Raw genomic sequence first — 26,119 nt, forward strand, 5'->3', positions numbered from 1 at the left:
GAATGGAGAGAGATTATCTACCACCTATCATTACTCCATTAAAACAAATGTTATATAATTAAATATTAAATGCTAAATAATAATGGAGTCATTTTGTAACAGAATATATAAGATGTATTCTAGCCCACAGGAAGACCACCCACTGAAATTGAAGTTTATATAATGAACAAATTTGGAATGTCAGTGATCATTTTTCTGAATTTTCCCAATCCCTCTGTGTCTTTTATGAAAAAGAATCTGCAAGATTCGGTAGAGATAAGACATGAGGATATTGCTTGGTCACTAGAAGTAATGTATCAGCTACAGACCTAATTTTCATTTTCTTCCATGCATAAACAAGTCTTATCTTTACTTGACCAGCCAGGGTATGATAAGTAGCTCAAAGTAGATGGAACACATCGGGTCACCCCATTTTCAGTCTTCTCATCATGAGGAAGCAAATGCAAAGCATGCATCTTTTTGTCATTATCTCTGTGCTCACACAAGATGGTAGAGTGTGTCCACAACAGTAACTGGTGGCCAAGATTAGAGGTGTGTCTGTCTGTCATTCTCAAACTGCTAACATATGACACTAACTGGCCTTGCCAGACACCTTAGTACTGATTGAAATTAATGACTAGTGGAATCTAAGTAAATAAAAGGAAACCTGTCTTTGCACATAGCACAGCCAGCTTTGAGGTGAATAAAGTCAACAATGTAGAATATTGTAGTACAGTCGTCCCTTGTTACCTGCCAGGATTGGTTCCAGGGCCTCCCTCAGATACTAGAATCCACAGATGCTCAAATCCTTTGTATGAAATGGAAATGGGGTGGTACAGTCTGCCTCCGTGTCTGAGAGTTCGGCAGCCTTGGACACGGAAAGCAGACTGTACCCCAAACAGTGCTTCTCGGCTAGTGGTGGGTGTATTAGGGTCTTATTCTTCTGTTTGCCTAAACTGAAGGACTTCAGGCATTAAGGAGTTCTGCCACTGTGGTGTAGTCTGCACTTTGGGCATCTTTACTTTCCTCTGTTGAAATCAGAAACCAACACCAGAGGATGCTGGATTCTACTGGTTAAAAAATATTCCTTTGCCAAGAAATGTCTTAAATATGGCCATAACTCATTTGAGTAAAAGTCACCACAGTGGTAGAGAAAATTCCATGTGGTTAAGTACCTTCTCTCATTTTATTTTATCTCTATTTTTATGAAAGTAATTTTCTCTGATTTCTGTAAACCACTAGAAAAACAATCAAATTAATTGCATTTATTGTCTTTGAGAACTCTGGTTATAAAAGTTAACCATTTCACAGTTCAATTCATTCCCATACTTAAAACAATAACCTGAGTAGTAAAATATGTTTTTTTTTAATTTATTATGAGAAGTGTAACTTACAATAAAAGAAATAGATGTTCTCATAAGAATTATCCATTGGTACTGTTTCTCTTATCCTTTAATAGATGTAAATATTGACCACATTTTGGTGTATATCAATTTTCCTATCTTTTATTTACTTTCTATCCTGCAATTATATGTGCTCAGAACTCTGTGCTAACTTTACCTGCCTGAACTGTTTCTCTATTTTTGTCTCTTTAACACTTAAAGAGTAATTGTCACTGGTTATATTTTATCTTTTAAAATATCTTCTCATAATAATATTTACTTTTATATATTATTGTTGCACTTACACAGTGAATTCTCATATATTCTGTTTTACATATGTAGCGCAGATTAAATTTGTACTGGTTATCTGAGAATTAGAACTCTTTGGTCTTTCTTTGGTATAATACAAACTTTCTCTAAATAGACCCTTTCTTCAAGTCAAAATTCTGGACAGAAATTTTAAAGCTAGCAACTTCAGGAATTCTACATATAGGAAAGAAATAGTTTATTTGCAAAACTATAAGGAAGTGTAATTCTAGGCTGCTTTCCTGTCCATGTCTTCTAAACTTGAACAAGTTGCTTACCCATTATCTGCCATAGTGTTGGGTTCTGTATGAAGTTGGTTATAAGCAGAAGGGGTACTGAGATACATTTGTGTTTTATGTTACATACATAACTTAATATGTAAAGCTGGCTTATTAAAATGTTTAACTCCACACACTCTTCATTAGACCCATTTACTGAATTACAGAATCCTTATGAAATTACAGATATTATGATTTCAAGGAGGCAGCTTTTATCACTACTGCAATAGTTAGTACTATAGTTAGTACTATACTTTTTGCTTTGGTAATAGATGTTGTCATAGTTTAGCTTCTTACATTTGATTGTCTCTGTTTTGATTCTGCTTAAGATGTGATCAGATTCATGGAGTTAATGGTCTGCCCTTAAAGAGTTTAAGTGGGTCTTGAGTGTTTGTACATCAAGGGGTGATGACATAAAAATATTTTCTTTTCAAGGAGTTCTCTGTTGGCTAATGAGAGGCAGGTTTTTTTTGAGTCCATCATTCTTCAAGGGATTCTTATGTTTCCTGTACTGTTACATCATTAGATCATGGAGATTCACTAAATCTGTCTGCACATCCTGCCCTCGCACCCTCTCAGGGTGCCCTCTAGTCCTAGAAGCTGAGACAAAACCACCAAGAAATCGTTACTCTGTCTTCCCAGGATACTCTAGCTCCTTCGTTATATGCATATAAACCCTTTCCTTTGTTTATGTCTTCTAGGATGTTGGGCGTTTCATCTGTGGTCACATCTGTTTGTGATGCAGTGGGGCCCTGGCATTGGCTGGTACCATTTGTGAAAGCTGATGGCTAAGTTTTCAGAAATTGTGTCAGCCAGTTGTTGAACTGTTAGTAGGTTAAAATCAGCCAAATAAAATTGCGTATATGACAAAAATCAGCAAACCTATACATCAGGGCTTTTTCGGTTTTTGTTTTTGTTTTTGTTTTTTTCCTTAGAGACCTGGAATACCAGCAGAGTACTAATTCTGAGTTAGTTTTCTGTTTTGATCCTCACTCTGGCCAACTTGCCTTCTATGGAATAGAGCAAGAACTGTGGCGTCTTTTGGAGAAGCAAAGAAATGGTCACTCTTCAAAAACTCTTTTAGTGATTATCCTTTAGAAAAGGCTCGTATCTCTGTTTGCCAAGTAACACATAGGATTCTCCAAACCAAAGCAAAACTAAACAAAATAAAATCATTCTCTGGAATATTGGGGATGTGTAGTAAGTACTTCGGAACGTAAATATGTATGATTATCCCATTTGTGTACAATAAACTATTTGCTAGAGTTACCCTAAGGCACATATCATACTTGTCAGAAATGAAGGAGATAATTAAACAGAAATAAGCAGTTTAAGCAATTGTTTACCCACAAAGTCTTCTTGTAGGGCAACAATTTTAAAAAACCTAATTATATTTAGAGTTGGAAGCTATGAAATTGGTACAGTTTATTTTGTGTATATAAAATTCCTTGGAAGAGGGTAGACATTTAGTAATTAGTGTGTTATTTAACCCATAAGCGTTTTTCCACAGGAGATAAGATAGATCTTATTTTAATGAGCACTTTCACAATTTGTAGATATTTTCTCAAAATTTGTATATTCTGAAAATGACTTCCCTTGTGAAAGTTTATGTTTATCTTAAAAATTCTTTTGAGGGTCTTGTCATCAGTTTATCTGAAGGCAATTAGTATCAGTAGCTGAAATAATACTAACTGAACCTAATTTCTCATTGAAGAATGACATTTCTTGGTTTCTAATGGAGAGAATTTCAGTTGGGCAAGCATCAATGGATTGTTTACTTTGCATTGGAAGATTTCAAACCAGGCAAACCCAAGTTCACTAAACCATTCAAGAGACCAACCAGTACACATCTTACTCAACAGATCATGATTGTTTATAATAACAATGAATATTGTAAAAGTGCTTTAAGATTGATGTAACAATAGTAGCTAGCCCCTGAAGAAGGCTTACTGTGTTCCAGGTTTTATTCTCAGTACTTTCCACATAATTACTCATTTGAAATGTTTATAGTCTTCTAAGGTAGTTATTATCCCATTTTCAGATGAGGAGACTGAGGCAAAAGCAGTTAGGTAATTTGCCCAAGGTCATACAGACAATGAGTGGTACAGCAGAATTGAAACCTGGGTGGTGTGGCTTCAGGAACTAGGGTCTTAGTGGCTGTACAGTGACAATAACACTTCCTTCTTCATCTTGAGTCTTTGGAGAGTCTCCCAATTAAGGGCAAATACCCTTTTTTTGCCAGTCTCTGAAGCCTTAATCACTTATTTTAAAAGGCCAAGAGTAATTTGGAGAAGGAAAAGCAGGACTGTCTTATCATTGGGGATAGTTCATTCTGTTCATTATGGAGAATATCCCTGTGCAAAAAAAATCTCCAATAATCATACAAAAAAGAACATGCATCAAAAATTGGATTTGGTTTCGGAAACTCTCTAAAGCACAAAGTAGATTGACTGAAAATATACTGGGAAAAGGAGTGCTTATAGAGGTTTATGATCATGAGAAATAGAAGTTTGAATATGTAAATATCTATATGTTTCTGATTTTAAAATTATCATAAATTTGATAACCATATAAATGTGTAATATTCATTTTATTTTCAGATCATTTTTTTTCTTGAACTTGAGCATTAATTTATTCTTATAGTTACCATCTCGGCCCAAAATACCATAAATGTTGAAAATATATTCATAGAAAATTATCCACAAGTGTTCCTTCCAGTTTTTATAATGAAGCAATTACTTTGTCGGTATTAATTGCTGTCACAGTTAATTGATCTGTGCTCTTTGTCTTCTTGAGGAAATTGTTGTGTTTTATAGTCTAAATTTCTTAGATTTAGGACTTTCAAAGTGTTGGTTCTGTTCCCATTTAACTTTGCTGCAGCAATAAAATATGAATGAATTGGCTAATAAAGTAACAAAATTATGTTATGTCATGGAATATGGGTTATTGTTTATGAATTTGCTGAATTGCCCCAGTAGTTCACTATATGAAAGCATTCTTGTTTTTCGCCTTGGTCTAGTTTAGAGAGAAATAAGGTTGGTAGAATAGCAGACAACATGGGGTCGGGGTGTTCTTTTTGGGGGATGTGCAGGTGAAGTAGATGATGTCATATTGAAAATGCAAAGCTTCCTTCTCAGACATGAAGCTTGTCTGCCAAAAACAGAGACATTTATTCTGTACCAGCAGTTTACCTCAGTTGCTTTCTTTTCTTGGTATTTAGCAATTTTGCAATACAGATGAAACTTTGATTATTAATTAAAAACAGATAAAATACATCTTGTCCTTCCCACAGATTATATTTGACCTCCTGTAGATCTCTTTTAATGATGACTATTTGGGTCAGGGGAGGTATCAGTTGAGAGAGAGATTTTAGATACCAAAATCTGGACCCACTCAGGAGGGAGAAAAAACTGAAATGTGGTCTCTACTGAAAGGAGATCAACTGCACTTAAAAATGTATGAGGAGCAGCATAGGCATTGCGACAATTTTTCTGCTCAGTGCGTTGAGGTGCTATATATGTGTAGGGTATTGTGGGAGGCAGGGCCTTGGAATTGCCAGAATGATCTCCATCAGCACGTGCAGTAGAACTTCCTGCCATCACCATGTTCTGTGCCTGCCTGTTCGACATAGCACTTAGTAGCCAGTGGTCTTGAACATTGGAAATGTGACTACTGTGACTGAGGGATTGAATTCTTTCTTTCACTTTATTTGAATTAATTATCTTTACATTTAAATAGCTACATGTGACTAGTGGCTACTGTCTTGGACTGCACATATCTAAGGTTAAATCTGGGATTAACTGGAATGAAGACCACCCAGCTTCAGGTCCTGGATGTGCTGCAGGGTAGCTAAACAGCCTTGGAAAACCCTGTAACCTGCCCAAGCCTCAGTATTCCCAGCTCCAAGGTGGGCATAATAATAGGATCTACCTCTAAAAGTTCTGATATCATGAAATAAAGCAGTGAATATAAAGCTCTTTGAATTGTGCCTGGCGTAAAATATATGCTCAACGAACATTAGCCTGTGTTATTCTTTTTCATTATTTTGTGACCTTTTGTAGATTTTAAAAATGTAGAAACTGAAAAAGAGATAGAAGTGAAATAGGTCTAAAGTAATAAACAAAAAAGTCCATGACATGGGATAGAATTTTAGGTTATACTGGAGGAATATGTGAGATGGACATATAGAGAAAGTAATTATAAGGTGACTATATATTCCAATTTGCTTTGGACGGTTTCAATTTATACCTTGTGTCCTTGTTTAATTATTAATATCTACTCTTTTGTTCTCAAAAGTATCCCAAAGGTGTTGTAAGGTACATTTTTAGAGTCACCCTGGAGGAAGACATAGGCATGCAGCCCAGTTATTCCAAGTGGAGGGAAAAAGATGCATGCACATGTGACTATGAAGGTGTGGTCTGGAGGGACATTATAAAGGTGGGATGGGAGCTTGGACGAGGAAAGTAGATGTTATTTTATGTGGTATTTATGCTGTTATTACATTGCTCCCAAGTCATCATAGATCTACTTTCAGAAAAACTAAATTCTTATTTAATTGGACAAAATGATTTGGTGTGTCAAAAAAGCCTTACATTATTTGATGTTCTGACTGGCCTTCTGTTATCGATAGCAATTTTTGTTACACAAAACCAAAGTTTGAAACAAACTGCTTTCTTTTTATCACTGATTAGCTGCCTCATTCTATCTGTTTTCATGACTGAAAACTTTGAAAGTGTTTACTGGGTTGCAATAAAGTACCAGGTTGACATAACTTACGGTGGGTGTTCTTTAAGCTACGTCTATTGGTCTCTATTCTATTTAGGCATATATTAGAAAGCTAGAGAGTTAATTGTTGGCAATATTGCTAATTGTGATTTTAGGGAAACAGTGTATTAAACTGTGAAACATAGAATATTGTAAAAAAATGAGGAAAACCTTCAAAATTAGAGATTATGGGGGGAGAACTAAACTAAAAATTTAAGTAAACATATAAGGTACAAGAATGTGACTCAACTGTAATTGTTTGACTCTCCCCAAGTCCCTCCCTTACTCTTCATCTCTGATGGCATTCTGAATCAAGGTGCTGACCATTGGCTCTCCTGGAGGTCTCCATCAATAGCTGATGGGGACCTGTTTTGGATTTTCACTCTTCTCCCAGTGATTCTAGCCCATCATGAAAGCAGACATTAGAGTTTATCTCTGAAGTATTCCCCAGACAGAACAGAGGTACCATACAGGGATTAGTTGCTCTCAGGATTTCTGGGGAATTCTAAAAATTATTGTTATACTGTAGTGGACTTTGTAATCTCCACCTGGGGAACCAGTCATGGCTCAATTTTTGCAGGAGGAACCAATCATTATCAATATAGGAATCATGAGCTGTTTCAGTTATTTGCAAAGTGTAGACTTGACTTTTTAAACTAAGTAAGCACCTCAAATTTCAGTCTGTCTGAATTTTGTTTATTTTTCCTCAAAAAGATCAAGAGTTGGCCACGTTAAAAGAAGGGTTGGGGCAGAGACCAGATGTCACTGACATTTGGAGAATTGAGCAATCTTTATAAAAAGTCATTCCATCATTTATAGTAGTCACTCTTCTCAAGCTTGTAAATTTATTAATGAAACTGGGTTATAGCTGCTTGAAATGAACAATAATTATTTTACTTGTGTTTCCAAGTACCGTGAATTTTAAAATGTCATTTAATATTGAAACCTCTGAATGGAGTTCAGTGACTTCAGATTAAGCCTATTTGTAAATAGCACAGAGCAGTGTGTGATGATGCAACTACTGGGGTTTTCAAATACTAATATTTAGTGCAAAAGTGAATCTCATCCTAACAGGTTTTTAATCAAACCTCGGTAGTAGTAGTGATGTGTAAATACCTTGAAATTAATCATCCATTCCATCCACAATGATTGTTTCATCAGTGCTTAGTGCTTTTTGGTTCTTGATAAAAATGGCAAACCCCAGTTCTAATGACATAGTTTCATCTCAAGAATAGTGGCTGCCATACCTAAAAAAAAAAAAAGATGGACTCTTGTAGCTCCCGCTTAAAGGTAAATTACTCCAACTGGGACTGAGAGATCCGTGTTCATTTTAAGGATCTGCCTCATGATGATGATGCAAATGTTAAGAACAAAAAATAATTTATTTAGTATTGACTCTGTGCCAGGCACTGTGTTAAATATTTTATGTGCAATTTATAAAGTAAGGTCTCACAACTGACCTCTGAGGTAAGATCATCATCATCCGTCTTTTACTCATGACTAGTTAGTGGTGGCGTGGATTCTCGGCGGGCAATCTGGAGCTCTTAAGCATCCTGTTACCACTGTTGACAGCAGCTATTACGTAGGCCAGTGGCCAGAATGTGCAAATGAATGCCTTTTGTGGGGAATTTTGTCCTTTAGAACTCATTTCTGTATCTGAGCTCTGGATAGGCAAAGTGAAGTGGGGCAGGTTTTCGCCAAACTCTGTTATAAAAGGTATAACTGAAGCGATTGTTTTCTACAGTCGTAGTCTCCAGAATGGAGAGGCAATTGCCTAGCATAAAATTGCAAAGCCATCCTGTATGTGGTTCATGAAACGCTGGCTACAGTCGCATGGCTTGCCTTAGATATTAATTTAGCCACATTCTTATTGCTTCCATGGACAATATTCTTCTTCACCCTCATTGGAGACTATTACAGACACTACAGTGATTGCCATGATTCCTGTCACATCCACAGCAGCATCCACCGAGCAAAAGATTGCATGCGTACGTGCAGGCTAAATAATGTATGATTCAAGACAGGAATGTGGTCTGTATTCATTTTTGGAGAGTAAAAGAGTTGCCATGTCAGTCTCACGGGAGACTTTATCCAGGGCTTTACCCTTGAGTGGATAAAAGAGTACAAATTCTCTTGCACTGGAGATGAATAAAAACAAATTGGGGAGACCATCAGCAGAGCAGACTGCTGCATGATGGAGTCCAAGGCTACCCAAAACCACCGGACCAACTGCTTCAGGATCCTGCCAGCAACCAGACGCTGGGAAGAGGATTGACTGCAGTTTGGCATCAAGGCCTTGTGATTCCCAGACGAGGAATTGCATGCAGAAAATATTTAAAATTCTCTTTGTAAAAGAGTTATGTTTTCAATCACAGGGAGAAGTATGTTTCAGACCTAGTCTGCTGCAAAGGAAATGTGGCAGAGGGTTAGTTACAAAGGGTGAAGGTACTGGGGAAAGAAGTTGAACTTTGGTTAGGTGAGGGGTATTTCAATGAATAGTTTTAGGCCGTTGAGTTATTGTCATTATTCCACAACGGGGACTGTATTGGCCTTTCAAGGCGAGGGGATGGATCTCTATAAAGCAGTGCCTCCCAACCAGAGACGATGTCATAACCCCAGGGCACATTTGACAATATCTGGGACATTTGGGGTTGTCACAGCTTGAGGGGAGCGTAGCACAACTGGCATCTAGTGGTAGAAGACAGGGGTACTTTTAAATATCCTACACAAGACAGCCCTCCACAACAAAGAACTATCCTGTCCAAAATGTCAGTAGGGCCAAGGAGGGGGGACGCTGGTTTAAAAGGACCTGGTTAATGTCTGTGCATAACAACACGGCCTTCAGACAGGTGTTCATCCAAGGTAGCCTGGCATTGTATAAAAGACGATTTTTAATGATTTATTTTATTGATGTGTGAACATTTATTTGATGTACCAAATGCTTTCTGTTTAAAAAAATAAACAGGAAAACAAACAAACAAACAAAAACACAACTCACATCCCTCTCCAGTTTATCTCCAAATTACCTAAGGGTTAAAAACACAAATGGGCCGCCCTCCAAACCACACATTTTCCAAGAATGTAGGAGGACCTGGTTGATTCACTTTTCAAACTTGAAAAATGAGGCATATTAACAAAGCACACTAAATGAATCAGCTGCTTAGGATGATCTACAAGCCACTTCATTTTTCTGTTATTAAATAACAAACCATGAATCTTGACAAATGAACCCCCTTGTTTGACATTATTTGAAAAACTCATAACACACTCTCTTCTGATGGTGACTTCCCCTTTGAAATTAAATTTAAGATGGACGTCATTTAAATTCTGATAGAGGGAAAGGGCTTGTTAACCTTCCTTGTGACTGTATGCTGTTAATCATCTTCATTCTTTTCCTCCCCCTTTATACTTGGATGGGCCAGAGCTCCAGGCAGGGTGTCATCCTGCAGAGTTCATTGCAAGGAAGCCTTTTGTGTTTATTGGTGCCCATATCATGAAGAGGAGAGGTTATGTATGTAGTGTTGTGTGGGGCTGTGTGGCTTCTGGGGTCAGATTCCCTAGGTTCAAACTGGAGCTCCAGCTGTTCGTCCTTGAGAAGGTCATTTGCCCTTTCTGTGCCTCAGTTTTCTCATTTGTAAACCCAGAAGAAAATGATTTGCCTCATCGGGCTCTTGTGAGGATAACATATAACATGCTTAGCAAGCAGATGGCAAATGTTACCTCTAATTATTTGAATAGTTATTTTAAATATAGCATCTTCCAAAATGGATGCTAAGTCATTTTATTTAATTTCCTAAAGAGGACGCTGGTATGGATTGGCTGATTTTAGCAGCCCCGACATGTGGCTAAGAGGGCTTTAGCCCCCATGTAAGAATCCCTAACAAACCCTCCAAGCATTGCCACCATGAATAAACATCTAAGAAAAATCTGCATACTTGCCAAGCATATGCAGCTTCAAGACAAGCCCTCTATCCCCCTCCTCAATCCAGTACCATCTGAAGACCCTCTTCTGAAAGTCTGCTGTTCCTACTGGTTTTAACAAGCTGATGCTGCAAATTCATGGCAATGCCCTGCGCTGGTACAATTCAGCATTACAATGTTCTGTATCCCCAGACTCTTTAAGTCCTCACCTTTCCTAAATAGGATTTATAAAGTGTGACTTTGATCAATATAGCAAAGCCAATGCTATGTGAGGGGAATAATAGTTTTAACTAACATTTTAACATGTCTTTCTTAGTACCTCAAAATGATTTAAACGTTAATCAATGATAAAATCACAAATCCATCTAAAAACAAAGAATTGAGAAATCACAGCCACTTTTAATCAGGAAAGTGGCTGCTGTGACCCATTGACCCCTAAAGGTTATCGTCACTCCTTTTTTTCTTTTTTTTTTTTTTTAAGAGATGCCATAGTTCGGTCATTTGTCTTTGGCAGCCAGAGTATGCAAAACTGCTTTTGCTTTTCACGTATTAATTCAAGCCTATGCATTTGTCAGACATTCTAGGAACCTTCTGCCAACGTTTTGTTGATTACGGAATGTGTATTTTGAAAATGAGTAGAAAGGAAGCAATTTATAATTCTTAAAACAAAAGAATGATTTACAATGTAGACTGCTACCTGAATTGTTCAGCGTATCATCAACAGATAAATGAAATATTAAGGATTAGCAAGAGTGTTGGCACTGACTCTTAAAACCTGTGAAGTGATTGGTTCAGTAAGACTGAGAAAGTCTACATCTTTCAGTAGAATTTCTAGAACTCACAAACAAGAATAGGGCATAGAAAACCACTTTTCACTGTATGTATTTTTCAAAGGGCTTTTGAAATACATCCTTCTCTACAAGAATCTGGTGATTCCACTACTATTTTTAAATTATATACCTCCTTTCCATGCATACAAGTTCCCTATACTCATCCTAGCTTCGATTCGCTTTGACCGTTTTGTTTTAATTTTTCCCACTGGGCCCTTTGGAGGGCACATTTATTGTTTTAGGCACCATGCAATTTACTAAATGGTGTCCGGTTATGGAAATGCTTGCAGAGACCCCTGGGGCAAAAAAAGAATTAAGTCAACACAGATTGATCATCCTGTAGTTGGTGTTTTCTTATTTGATCAGTCAAGGGCTCACTCGGTCTGAACTGGTCCATCTGATCTGTGACACATAAAGCTAGACGCATTTTTCTGGTTCCCTGGTGGTTTTAAAGGCTATGCAGTGGGAAAAACTGCTTTAAACAAAGCCTCATTTTAAAAGAAGCCTGAGTACAGACTGGAATTCAAAGAATTTGGAGAGAGGGGAGGTGAAAGTGGTAAGAAACAGCTTGAAAAAAGCCCTGGGAAATTTAAAAGAATAACGCACAGGAGGGAAGTCAAAGATAAATCCCATCTGTTCTGTTGTGAGATACACAGACCAGGACACTGCTTCAGCAAGGCCGTATTGAACACCTACTAAGTGCAGGACTTGTAAAGAGGTAGAGCTTAAGTGTTCTGGGGTGTCGGAGGAGAGAAGCAGAATTCGTAGGTCAAGAAAGAATATTTTTTTAATCTCAGCCAAGAAACTTTATTCAGCTTTATGCAGATATGACATTCCAAAAGGCAATGAATACCCGTTATTTTATTCAAGTATTGAGAACGGAAGGTATTCTCCCGTGTAATTCATTTCAAATTGTATGTTAAAAATGTTGGTCATAGATTAAGTAATACTGATTAAGTGGCTGAATGCAGCTAACACCAAGGTTTCTAGCATGGAGGCTGCAAGAATGACAGAAAGACGGAAAGCAGTGGGTCTTTGTGAGGGGTGGGTGGCTGTGTGGGGAGTGGGCGAGAAGAGACCAGAGGGAATGAGTTACATTTTCACATATTGCATCCAAGAGGCATTGTATTATAGCCAGTTGGGAATATGGACTGGGGCAAATCTGAAATCCTGGATGGTATAAAATGGATTATTATAGCAAGAAACAAAACTGGACACAGCCTCCTGTCTTTATGAGCTAACTGCTGTGATCAGTCAGTTTTTATTGTGTGGGATGTAGCTTGAGTGTTTATGAAGCTTCCACTTGCTATTGGATAAGTACTCACCTCCTACCCCTGATAAAACAGCTAATGAATCTTCAGGTTAGAACTCAGCCAAAGTGTCCCCACTGGAATCATGCTTGATGCATTCATTGTGTATTTATGTAACATTCTAGATTATAGTTGAGAAAACCTGGGATAGATTTAAATGCTAATATCACTTGCAAGACACATATGAATCACAAATATTATCATTATTATTATTATTTCTTGGCCGTGCCACATGGTATGCAGGATCCTAGATCCCCAACCAGGGATTGAACCCACCCCCCCTGCAGTGGAAGTGCAGAGAGCCTTAACCACTGGACCGCCAGGGAATTCCCATGATCATCATTATTTCTTGTGTTTTTGTTATTGCTAACGCTTATTGTGCACTTACTATGCCCAGGAACAATTTTGTTTGCATTAACTCATTGAGTTTTTGTAAAGACCCTATGATGTAGGGGAGTACTAATTTTATCCTCCTCATATTAATGAGAATGCTGCATCTCAGAGAGGTTCAGGCACCCCAAAGATCACACAGCCAATAATAAACACATCACGGACTCAAACCCAGACAGTCAGTGTAATTTTAGAACTTTTGAAGAGATGCCTGTATGAAAAGGAAATAAAGGATAAAGTGTAATATATCTCCTAATTCTGGCCTGTATAATTATAAAGATCCTCACATTGCATACTCCAAGTCACTGGGGGTCATCTTATCATTTACATTTTGTAATAGCACAGTGTGACAGGTTAGACCAATGGTTCTTTACTGGGAGAGAGTTCCCCGCCCTAGGGGACACTTGGCAGCGTGTGGACGCATTTTTGGTCCCACAACTGGGGGATGGGTGCTACTAGAATCTGGTGGGTATAGGCCAAGGATGCTGCCACCAGCCTACAATGAACAGAACAGCCCCGGTGACGAAGAATTATCCTGTCCGGTATGTCAGTAGTGCCTCAGCTGAGACTTTCAATCAGAGTGATTCAAGGAGGAGAGAATAGTAGCTCAGTTTGCAAATAAAGGGCATTCACCACGAAGGAGCAGATTTGGGAATGGGAGAACGAGATAAGATGGAGTCGTTCACTCATTGGTTCACTCATAGCATCGCTATTTATAGAGTGATCACGCTGGAGAGTAATGGTGAGGAAAGCAATATGAGGAAGTTTCTCTGGAGAAAAGGAGGGAAGACGGAGTAGAGGCAAGGCAGAGATGCTTGGCTGTCACAGGTGAGCTGGGCCAGAGCTTCGGTGCACCCAGGAGAGAACTGTGCTAGGCTGATCCAAATGCAGGGCCAGATGGGGGGAGAGCAACTGATGTTCTCAGAAGTACCCCAGAGTAGGGACATGAACACGAGTGTGCATGTGTGGATTGGAGACGCTGAGAAGCTTGCATTGCTTTCAAGTTGCTCTGCTGGCCTGGGAATAGGTTGCTGGCTTTGTTTTTCCAGTAACAGCCTTTTCTGTTTCCAGCAGTCCTATGCACCAGCTCCCCACCCCATGGCTCCTCCCAGCCCCAGCACAAACAGCAGCAGCAACCACAGCAGCAGCAACAGCAGCGGGGAACAGTTGAGTAAAACCAACCTGTACATTCGAGGCCTCCCGCCAGGCACCACTGACCAGGACCTAATCAAGCTGTGCCAACCGTAAGTGCCCCCCGCCCTCTGCACCATTTCCAACCTCATCCTTGCCCACGTGGGCTCGTCCATATGGGGTTGGGTTTTGCACCCAATGTACCCAGTGAGGAAGACTCTGCTGTAGAAACGGGACTTAAATTTAAGATCTGAGTCCAGCTTATTTTGGGAATGGAGTTTGTTTGCCTTTTGCTTTGAAAGAGAAGGTTCTTGAACAGAGAGACATAGGGATGCTGGCTGATGTGCATGTATTGACCAAGAAGATGAGGAGCAATCATGGAGTTGGGTCCTCATACCTTGTGGCCGGTGGGTTCTCACACCTTGTGGTTGGTGGGTTCTCACACCTTGTGGCCGGTGGGTTCTCATACCTTGTGGTTGGTGGGTTCCCACACCTTGTGGCTGGTAGGTTCTCACACCTGTGGTTGGTGGAATCAATGATGAATCTCATGAAAGAAACTGTGCTCTTTTTTTGGAAAGGTATTAGTGATGGGGATCACAAAAACTCAGAAGTGGTAGATTTCAGGATGGTCACCTGCTGTGTTGCAAAGCTCTTCTGGTCAGTTCTTGCTTGGTAAATGTAAGTTCAGCCAGGACCAGGTAATTGGAAAATTAGAAGCCTAATCCTTTTGTTTCCTTGAAAACATCTATTTCCAAGTCCAGTGAAGCTATTCCCACCAAAGCCAAGAACCGCACTCACCTAGTTTTATATTTTCCAGGAAATACGGTAGTGATTAAATGCCCTTCCAAAATGTTTTCATTCATCTACTATCTACCAACACTTATGTTATTAACTCTCTTATTTCTGTGCAAATCAATTAAAAGTTTACCCTCCAAATTAAATGAATAGTGGATAACAAATTAAGAACCATAGGCCTGGATTTTTAGATTGCTGTCTGATTATTTTCAAAGTAATATCAGTGCAGCTATTTGTCACTTGACTGTGCATTAGCTGGGTATTTTTAAGTTGGGGGAAACTATTACTCAGTTTTTCTTTTGCTGTTTTGCAATGCTTTTATAAGAAGGTTGAGAGGATATTTACTTTGTAAATTTTCCAACCTCTAAAATATTGGAAGAGGAAAACAAAGCAGATAGTATTTATTTGCTTTTGTTCTGGTTTTGAAGATTGGGAACAAATATCAAAACAACAGGAAGTGGCAGATTAAACAAAATACAAATACATAACTATATAATCAGTTGACAAGGCAGTATGTAGACTAGAGTAGGGGCAACCTGCTCGTATCAACTGCCTTGATTTGTGAAAGATTTAAGACAGAATATTGAAAAAGAAATATTTATTTGAAAGCAGTTAAAAAAAAAAGAAAGGTTCCAGGGCTAAGATATACAAGTATGTTAGGTTTTGGTCTATAAAATGTTGAGGTTGAGAATTGGAAGGTAAATCACTCAATGTTTTTTAATTTTTTTGTTAATGTTAGAAAATTCTAAACTATTTTGACAAACAAGGGCTTTGAAAATGTGAAAGATGATGGACTTTATGTTAGAAGCTTCAGATGAATAATCTCCTGTAATGGGTACTGATGTGAAAAAGAAGGCCAGCTATTATCTTTGTGTGTGAATCTTACTCATAAAAAATATTGGTGGGTTTTAAGGAAAGATTCTTTCCCACTTGTTGAGCTTGTTGAAACACAGATTTCAGGGCCCCTGAGATTGTGATTTCACTAGGTCTGGGCTGGAGCCAGAGAATGTAAATTTCAGCAGGTTCCCTGGTGTTGTCATGATGCTGCTGCTGGTGTTTTGAGAAGTACTTCTTTTTTTTTTTTAAAAAGGCACAACTTAAAGGTTGAGAATTATGCTTTATTGGGCAGACCTGCTGAGGGCTTAAGCCTGGGAGGCAGCTTCTCAGACAGCTCTAAGGGACAGCTCTGAAGAGGTAAAGGAGGAACCAGGAGATACAGGAGTTTTTGCAACAAAGACCAGGTAGTCGGAACATCAAAAGATTACTGTTAATTAAGGAAAACCAGGCATCTCAAGTTCATGAATTTAGTGTTTTCCTGTGTATGGCAGATTCAAGAGTCTGAGCTCATTGAAATCATCCCTTGGAGATGTACCTTAACTATCTAAGGCCAGTATCCTGCTTTTCTTCATCCTGAATCTCCTCAGGATGCACAGGGTGGCTTCAATGGCTGATGGCTTGGTGTCCGCAACCTCTTTTGTTTACTGATGTAGCAGGTGACCTTTTTCATCCACATATCTCTACATTAATATAAAGTCCACTGACTATTCCTAACACAGAAAATCTCATTAAATATGTGAAGGTATTTGAGGTGGTGTATTATAACCTGCTTGGCCACCGTGTGATCTTGTGGCAAATCATTTACTGTCTTTGAGCCTCCGTCTCCTCGTATAAAAGAGTGGTCTGGGTTTGATTATTTCTAGCTTTACTGTAGTACCAGGGGTGTACTGCAGCTGCCTCTGACTGAGGCACCAGAGCCAGTGGTTAAATATTCAGGAATTCCTGAGTGATTTGTTACAGACTCAGTATCTTGAAATCGGCCATGGTGGGAGTATTTATATCACAGGAATCAGCAAGACCTATAAATGAGGGCTTTTAAAATTCTATGTAGTTTTGTTTTTTGAGAACTGGTTTATGAACATACCACTGATGTAGCATTATACTATGAATTTCTGTATCAGTGTCCATTTCTGCCAAGATATAGCCAGAAATTTATAAATGGAAAGGGTTACCTAAAGTCTGCATTGGCATTTTTAACTCAGGAAAGAGATTTAGTGGCACAAGAACATTATGTTTGAGGGAAAAAAATGTTTTGTTTGTGTTTCTTCTGTTTATTTGAGAAATTTAAAGAATGCCAAGGGCACAGAGGGTAGTGGTTACTTGTTCATATTAATTTTTGATGGCTAATAAGATCTGGCCCATGTTATTGTTATTGTAAAAATGTTTGTGGGTTCTTCAGTTATTGAAGTGGTCTGGACCTGAGGTTTATTGCTGAGATTTGCTTTCCGGGAGACTGAGAGGACTAATGTGACCGGGCAGCATAATGTAGAGGAAATAGCCATACGCTGAGAGTTTGGGGTTTCATTCCTGGCTGTGCCATCACCTGGGTATGTGGCCCTAGACAAGTGACTTGTCCCCTCTTAATTTTGGTTTTCCCATGTATAAAATAATTTGTTTATACATGATAATCTTTTAAATATTTTCTACTTTAAAAGTCTGATAGTTCATTGAGGCCCTCACTAGTTAGCAGTAAAACCTACTCTGGTCACCTTTCACCAATCCCCTTTTACAGTGTTGGCAGGGCCACTGCCTGAGCTGATTCAGCTGCATGAATATGACCTGAGAGCTGGGGATGCCTTTGTTAGGGACCATTGTAAGTCCTTTGTAAAATCCTGGTTTCCTCTCTTGTAGTGGTGATGTCTTAGAGGGCTCCTTGCTCTTTTAAATTAGCATTCTTCTAAAGATTCAAATCATCTTGCATTCCTATGACTCATCCAACACTTTAAAATAATGTTACCTACAAAACAGATAATATTTGTAGGTTTCAATTATCTTGCCATCGGGATAAATCTTCCATGGTTATTCCTATGAAATTATAAGAACTTTCAGAGTTACTATTCCCTTATATTATAAGAAATGCAATATTTACTAATATCCATAGTAATAAAATAATAGAAAACAGACATATATTAAAAAGGCAGAGACATAGCAAATTATCTGGCATTAGAATACAATATCCATATGAATACTAATGAACAGCAAGGAAATGATATTAAAGGAAAGAAATTGCATTACTTCTCAATGTATTATCTGAAAGCAAATTCTTATTAAGAGATTCCATTCACATTTATCATCAAAGCTCCTATGGTTGGATCACATGTAAAGTCAAGGAAAGAAGGCAAGACTAAAGAATAGACATGAAGAATGATTTTACTCTATGGAAAATCTCTCTAGTTATACCTATGTTTTGGATGGATACATGGCATTGTGTGTCTTGTAGGAAATACTAGTGTTAAAGACCTTGTAATGTCTTTTTTTAATTTAATTTTATTTATTTTTTTATACAGCAGGTTCTTATTAGTTATCCATTTTATACATATTAGTGTATATATGTCAATCCCAATCTCCCAATTCATCCCACCACCACCACCTCCCCCTGCCACTTTCCCCCCTTGGTGTCCATACATTTGTTCCCTGCCTCTGTGTCTCTATTTCTGCCCTGCAAACAATACCTTGTAATGTCTTTACCTTGAAAAATTTCAAGGAACTTTATTGTGTTCTCAATCAAGAAATTTTCACAGAGCACCTATGTTGCATGCCAGATAGTGTGCTAAATATTCAGTGGTGAGTACATTTAGATAAAGGTCTTGCTTTAGCAGAGATTATATTTTGATAGGGAAAGTGGAAATCAATGAAATGATCATGTGATTTGATATAAAATTGCAACTACAAATGCAAAAAAAAGAGAGGAGCGTGGAAATAAGAGGGTTTGTAACACGGGATGAGACCTTGTTAAGGCAATCGGCAAAGGAATCTCTGAGCTAAGATCAGAAGGAGTAGGAATAGGTTTACCTAAATGAGGAAGGAAGGGAAGAGCATTCTAGGCAGAAGGAACTCCATGTGTGCAGAACCAATGGCTGGAGGGAACATGGCAAAGACAAGGGGCTGAGCAAGGGTCAAGTTGTTATAGCAGAGAGAGGGGGTGGAGCCTGGGGCAGCATGACCTGGAAACATGGAGGGGGTATGGTGATCCCTTTGTATGTCACATTAGGAGCTTTGTTTCAATGAAGGAAATCATTGAATTGTAACAAACGGGAAGGTGACAGAGTCAGATTTTTGTTTCAAAAAGATAATTCCGACTGCCAAGTAGAAAAGACCTTACGAGATCAAGGAACAGAGCAGGACAGTTGAAGAGCGAGCTGGAAGCAGAATAACTAATGGTCAGAGAAGAGGGTGTGAGAATTAATATTTGTGGTGGGGGAACAATTACGTGTGGTGAAAGATGTCTTTTTTCATATGCATTTGTTTTTCTATTAAAAAACAAGGACATTAGAGACAATTAACCAAACGAACTCCAAAAGAAACAACAAAGTAGCACAAAAGAGGACCCAAATTAGTTAATTTTTAATTCTTTTCTTACCCTGTCATGAATGGGTCATCAATATACTATTAAATATTTAGTGGCTGCAGTATTTAAAACATGCAAGGCTGATATAGTGAAAACTGAATATCCAATTGATTATACAATTATATTCATAAAATGGGTTATCAGTTGGAGACTCTGGGTGGAATACTTGAGTTATGCACCATTTTTGCATATCTCAAAAGGGGGATATGGAAGTGAGGGAAGATAAATTTGGCTTAATAAAGAGAGAGAGAGAGAGAGAGCATTGCAACTTCTTTGGACCAAATAAAAGTTTGGTGGTGTAATGATTTTTCACATATTAAGCTCTGTTTCCTACCTCAGAGAAATTGATAACCTCTATTGTGTGATTCTAAACATCCCCTTGAAACACACTGAGATTAGTCTTGAAAAGTAAAGGCACATATTTAACATAATGGACAGAATTTTTAATGGAAAGTAAAATCATTAATGTGTTTATGTTTTCTACAATCTACCTTTTATCTAACCATTCTCATAACTTATAAACTTTAATTAATATAATGCTTTCAGAAAGCCCCGGCCAGATTGCCCTCACTTCCAAGTGATTAATCTGGAATTAAGGCCAGCACCATGCAGGTACAGAGTGAATTGTTCTTTTATAAAGTGAATGCGCTGCTGACAAGGCCGCTTTAAGCAGAATAAAGGAAAAACCAGGGAACTCTAGGGTAGGTGCACACATACTTCCAATCATTACCTGAAGATCAGGAAGTCAGCTGCCCCAGCCTTCATTTTTCTGGGTAAATGTTTTCCTCGCTCAGGCTCTGGCATCCTAGCATTGCTCCCTTTAAAAGGAAGCTGTAAATGTCACTTTAACATTTAACGAGAGAGGAGAAGCTCCCACAGTGAAAAGCCAGGGAAACAAAGTAGGAGTGTTTGTACCCACGCTCATCTCCCAGACTTTGACCCAACCCTGCTGGATGTCTGGTTAGGTGTGGACTGAACGCAGAATAGTAAAAGGAGACTCAAGTGCCATTTGGGCTCTTAGTGCAGAGTCCATTATACATGGTGTCAGACAGTTTTGACAAATGCACTGACACAATCAAACCTTTTATCAATTTAAAAAGTAACCTTGTCACAGTAATATGTCAAACTGTTCAGATACAACTAAAGGAAAACAAGTCGTCACACACTCCAGAGGAACCGAGTAAATAAGAAAAAAATGTGACTGGAATTTTTTTTGAGTTCTTTCTTCCCATGTCAATGAAGATTTTAAAATTCCCTCTAATAAAACCTGAGGAAATTTATGAGTAGCTTTCACCTGCAAGTCAGGCTCAAATGATGCAGCTGCTTTGGAGGTGTCCTGTATCCGTTTGGTGGCAGGTATGAGGAGAAGGTGAATTTGAGGCTCTTTGAACTCTGCCTTTGTTTCATTTAAATGAAAGAGTGCTTCTAAGGCCCAAATTGGTTGCCTGAATTCAGTGAGTCAGCATAGATGTGATACTTTGTTACATATAATAATTCAGGTTTAAGTACAGTTATGTTTGTGAAGTATGTATTAGAAACCACACAGAGTATTTGGTTTGTAATTCATAAATAATTATCATTAATAACACAGTTATATTTATATAGATTATTAGCATTTATTGTGCATTATATACCATGTGCTCTGCTGAGTTTTTATATTACCTTATTTAATTCTCAAAACAACCCTACAGAGTGGGAACAAAAATTACTGAGTAATAATTGAGTAAACTGAGTCTCAAGCATATTAAGGGGGTTGTCCAAGTCTATACAGCCACCAGGATTCCAAATCTAGCTCTGGCTTCAAAGCCCTTATTCATAACCACTAAAACATTCATTTAATGAGAAGGGTAGCATAAGTCCTGAGTTCTCAAATCCATGGCTGTCCAGGAGAATCCTTGAAGAGGTTTAAAAAATACTGATGCCTGGGTCTCACCCCCCAGGGATTCTGATTTATCTAGTATGGGGTCAGCTTAGACACTAAGATTTTTAAAAGCCTGCTTAGGCAATTCTATATGTAGCAAAGCTTGAGACTCATTGGAGTAAATAATGCCACACTAACCACAAAACATAAGTGAATCCTCTGTTTTAACTTCCTTACTCTGACTTTTGGAGAATCTAGAAATTTCATAGGACCTACCAATTTACTTTCAGTTAACCAAGAGACTTAAAAATAAATTCTAGGGACTTCCCTGGTGGCGCAGTGGTTAAGAATCTGCCTGCCAATGCAGGGGACACGGGTTTGATCCCTGGTCGAGGAAGATCCCACATGCCGTGGAGCAACTAAGGCTGTGCGCCACAACTACTGAGCCTGCACTCTAGAGCCCACAAGCCACAACTACTGAGCCCGTGTGCCACAACTACAGAAGCCCGCATGCCTAGAGCCCGTGCTCTGCAATGAGAGAAGTCATTGTGATGAGAAACACACGTGCCGCAACAAAGAGTAGCCTCTGCTTGCAGCAACTAGAGAAAGTCCATGCATAGCAATGAAGACCCAATGCAGCCAAAAATAAATAAATAAAATATAAATAAATTTATATAAAAATTCTATTAAGGTAATTGGAAGATGAGTTGTATTTCGATCACAAAATGGGAATTTTAAATTAGGCATATGAAAAATCAAGGTCTGGAATAGGTACCTAAAAGTGCTTTAAAGAATATACTATCCTTCACATAATTTTCATAAGTCAAATATTTCTTCAACATTTCAGTTTTTAATAACGTTTTCACTTAATTGATAATTAAGCAATAAATTCTTCCTATTTTTGACTCGTGTTATTAATCTTCTATATATATTTACTTTTTCTTGCTGCCCCATAGTCTGCTAAATGTAAGTCTACTGAATCTTAAAAAGAAATCAGCATTTTCCAGCATTTTGGGGGCATCCTGGAAATTATTGTCCCACTGATTCATCGACTATCCATTCATTATTGTTTTAATTACTTTGGATGAAGACGATTCTGCTGAATTTTTGAGATTTATTTGAAAATATATTTATTTAAATTGCAGATAGCTGATAATACTTTCTTCTTATTTATTCTACAGATAGAGAAGAGAAAAAACAATGATTAAACCATTGAAAGCACCAGTTAACTTAGGTTACTATGTTGCTGGCAGCACAAAAATGTTGGAGGTGCCAAATCAAGGCTTAGAGGTCTGGGAGAGGTGGAATTCCAGACAGATATTTTGATAGTGCTTGAAAATTTGAGGGACTTGGAATTCAAGGGCAGGAATCTGGCAAGTTCAGATGGCATCTTGGTTTTCAATTTGCTCAATGATCTTCTAATTGCTAAATACAGCTGACTGTTTTTAGTACTTATTTTATTTGATCTCTCTGTTACTTGATCATGTTGACTTCACCTTTATTCTAGAAATTACTTTCTCCTTGGCTGGCATACTCCTCCATCCTGGGTCTCCTCCTAGGATTTTGTCTTCCAGCTTCTCCACTATCTGCCTCTTGAATATTTTGGTGTTTTAAAAGTTTAGACCTCCTCTCTTCTCACTCCATAAACTCTCTGTGCTCCTCTACTTAAATGTCAGCTATTCTGATGATTATTAAAGTTATATGTCCAGCCCATAGAGGTATACTTTTTTTTAGTCCTAGATACATATCTCATTATTCCTTGTACAATTCCAAATTTGTATCCCAAGAGCTATCAAAGTCATTGTCCAAAAAGGATTATTCCTAGACTTGTCCCTTCTTCAGTGTTCTCTTTCTCTCTGAATGACAACATCACCCATCTGGTCATGCAAATAAATAATCTTAGGATCACTCCTTTCCCCAACCTAGAAATGGTTTCCAAGGCAAATAGATTTCAACTGCTGGTCTCTTTTGTTTCACTACTGTCATAGTTTATTTACTTATTAATTCCAAAGTATTTATGGAATGTCATCTATGTGCCAAGCATTGCAGATACCTGAAGACCTGGTCTCTGCATAGAACTTGCATTCTAATAGAGAGAGATAATATAAGAATGAATGAATAAAGAAGAAAACATCAGAATATGCCGTGGAAAGGAGGTTGAAAAACCATGAAAAGAAGGTTGTACATAATGACAGGGAGGTTACTATGAACTGAGGAACCTCTTTGAGGTGAGATGTCAATTTCAAGAAGCAATCAGGCATATGATATTCAGGAAGAGTGGCATTACAGATGAATGTGGGAGCTTGTACAAAATCCCAAAGGTGGAAATGAGCTCGGTGTTTTCAAGTAACATAAAGAAGGTTGGAATTGCAAAAGAATAGTGAATAGGGGAGGTGGGGGCGGTAAAAGATGAAGTAAAAGAAAGTATACCAGGGCCAAATCAACAGAGTTTTCTAAGTCAGAGCATGGACATTGGATTTTATCCAAATTTACTTTTTTTAGAAAAGTTATTTTGACTACTGTAAAGAATGAATTTTAGGGAATGTGAGAGAAGAAGCAAGTAAATGAGCAAAGATGCCATTGTGGATTCCAGGAAGGAAATGGTGATGGCTTGGATTAGGATCATAGTGGTGGAGGAGGTTAGATGGATGGCTTCACAGTATATTTTGGTGAGAGTTTTGATAGAAGTTACTGATGAATTGGATCTGGCAGGAGGGTTAAGGGAAAGAGAAATTAGGGATAATTCTTAGGTTTTGGCTTTAGCATCCAGCTATAGAGTCACTTAATACAATGGGGAGGATTGTGGAAGGAACAGTTTTGAGTGGAGAGAAATCAAGTGTTCTTAGTTTTGTTATTTTTGAGATGCTATTAGACATCTAAAATGAGATACAAGTTCATAGCTTAATATATGACAAGTTTTCAAAGCAGAGGTTAGAGTAAAAGACACAGAATGCAAGTCCTAAGCATTATAGATAGCATTTAAACACATTGTACTGATAATACTATCATGCCTAATATGTGTTAGATATTATTCTAAGTATTTTACATGTTAAGTACTTCATATCACCTGTGGTAATTCATTTATACTTCATGATAACCCCTATTTTAGAGGTAAAAAAAATGACACAAAGAGGTTAAGTGACTTTCCCAAGGTTACATAGGTGGTAATTGGCAAGTCCAGGATTTAAAATAAAGAGTGTGGTTTGAATGCCCTCTCCTAACCATGATTCATACAGAGGGTGTGCACAAAGCAGGAAAAGAAAAGTGGTCATAAACTCAACATTCTGAGAGGAGGAGAAGCCAAGAAAGGAGTTTATAAAGGAACCAATGAGATAGAGGAAATCAGGAAAGCAAGAGAGTGATATTATAGAAGCTGGGAAAAGACAGTACCTCAAGAAGTCAGAATGATCGAGGGTGTGGAATACTGTTGAAAAGTTAAGAAATGTAGAAGAAAGAGAAATAGAGAAGTTACATTTGGTTTTGGCATTGCCAAGGTCATTGGCGAGCTTGACCAGGGCTGTCTTTGTATGGGGTAAAAGCTAAAAGCCATTTGGTGGGCCTTTCTTTAGAGTCATCACTCGACAGTGCTTCCAAGTGAAAATGCCTCTCTCTCCTTTGTGCTTGAACTATGCCTAAATAGTCATTTTCTCCACTGATCCTCTGGTTATTCTCTCTTTATCTTTCTTTACCTCTATCTCTATTTCTGTCTCTTTAACTCTTTCTCATTTTCCCCTTACCTTCTTTCACTATAAGCTTTTGATGTCAGTAGATTTATCTTGCTCATTTTTTTCACTCCTGGTGCTTAGTACAATTTCCGATATTTAAGTGGTAACTAATAAATATTTATTGATTGAATAAAGGCTGAATGCATCAGTGATATAAAATGATTTTATTGGATTTAATCATAAAACTTGTTTCAGGGTAGACTTTGAGTTTATAATGCGAGATACTGGAAGAGGGGTTTTTCTTAGACACTGCGTTTAAACTTGAACTACTGGAAGCAGGAAACAAGGAAGTACCTGGCTTCAGTTAATTGATTGGGGCTTCATATCTGACTGTATTTGAATAGATCAAGGAACAAGAAAAGCTATTTGGCTGACAGGGTCTTCATGCTCCGGCCACGTGTCAGGCCTGAGCCTCTGAGGTGGGAGAGGTGAGTTCTGGACATTGGTCCACCAGAGAACTCCTGGCCCACATAATATCAAATGGCAAAAACCCTACCAAAGATCTCCATCTCAACACTAAGACTCAGCTCCACTCAACAACCAGCAAGCTACAGTGCTGCACACCCTATGCCAAAGAACTAGCAAGACAGGAACACACCCCCACCCATTAGCAGAGAAGCTGCCTAAAATCATAAGTTCACAGACACCCCAAAACACACCACCGGACGTGGTCCTGCCCACCAGAAAGACAAGATCCAGTCTCATCCACCAGAACACAGGCACCAGTCCCTTCCACCAGGAAACCTACACAACCCACTGAACCAACCTTACCCACTGGGGGCAGACACCAAAAACAAGGGGAACTACAAACCTGTAGCCTGCATAAAGGAGACCTCAAACACTGTAAGTTAAGAAAAATGAGAAGACACAGAAATACACAGCGGATGAAGAAGCAAGGTAAAAACCCACCAGACCAAACAAATGAAGAGGAAATAGGCAATCTACCTGAAAAAGAATTCAGAGTAATGATAGTAAAGATGATCCAAAATCTTGGAAATAGAATGGAGAAAATACAAGAAACGTTTAACAAGGACCTAGAAGA

General features: G+C 38.2%; 1 protein-coding gene across 9 annotated transcripts in view; it reads left to right on the forward strand.

Moving 5' to 3' along the window:
• RBMS3 (RNA binding motif single stranded interacting protein 3) overlaps positions 1–26,119 on the forward strand; it is a 743,532-nt gene that overhangs the window by 154,664 nt on the left and 562,749 nt on the right. For 5 of the 9 annotated variants that reach the window (XM_060109330.1, XM_060109331.1, XM_060109328.1 and 2 more), the window contains one exon: positions 14,232–14,404. In XM_060109330.1, the coding sequence (XP_059965313.1) occupies positions 14,232–14,404 (173 nt within the window). The remainder of the gene's footprint in view (positions 1–14,231; positions 14,405–26,119) is intronic. The other 4 variants (XM_060109327.1, XM_060109329.1, XM_060109332.1 and 1 more) reach the window with 1 other exon arrangement.

This window comes from Mesoplodon densirostris, chromosome 10 (assembly GCF_025265405.1).
Source record: "Mesoplodon densirostris isolate mMesDen1 chromosome 10, mMesDen1 primary haplotype, whole genome shotgun sequence".
In the NCBI taxonomy this organism is placed as follows: domain Eukaryota; kingdom Metazoa; phylum Chordata; class Mammalia; order Artiodactyla; family Ziphiidae; genus Mesoplodon; species Mesoplodon densirostris.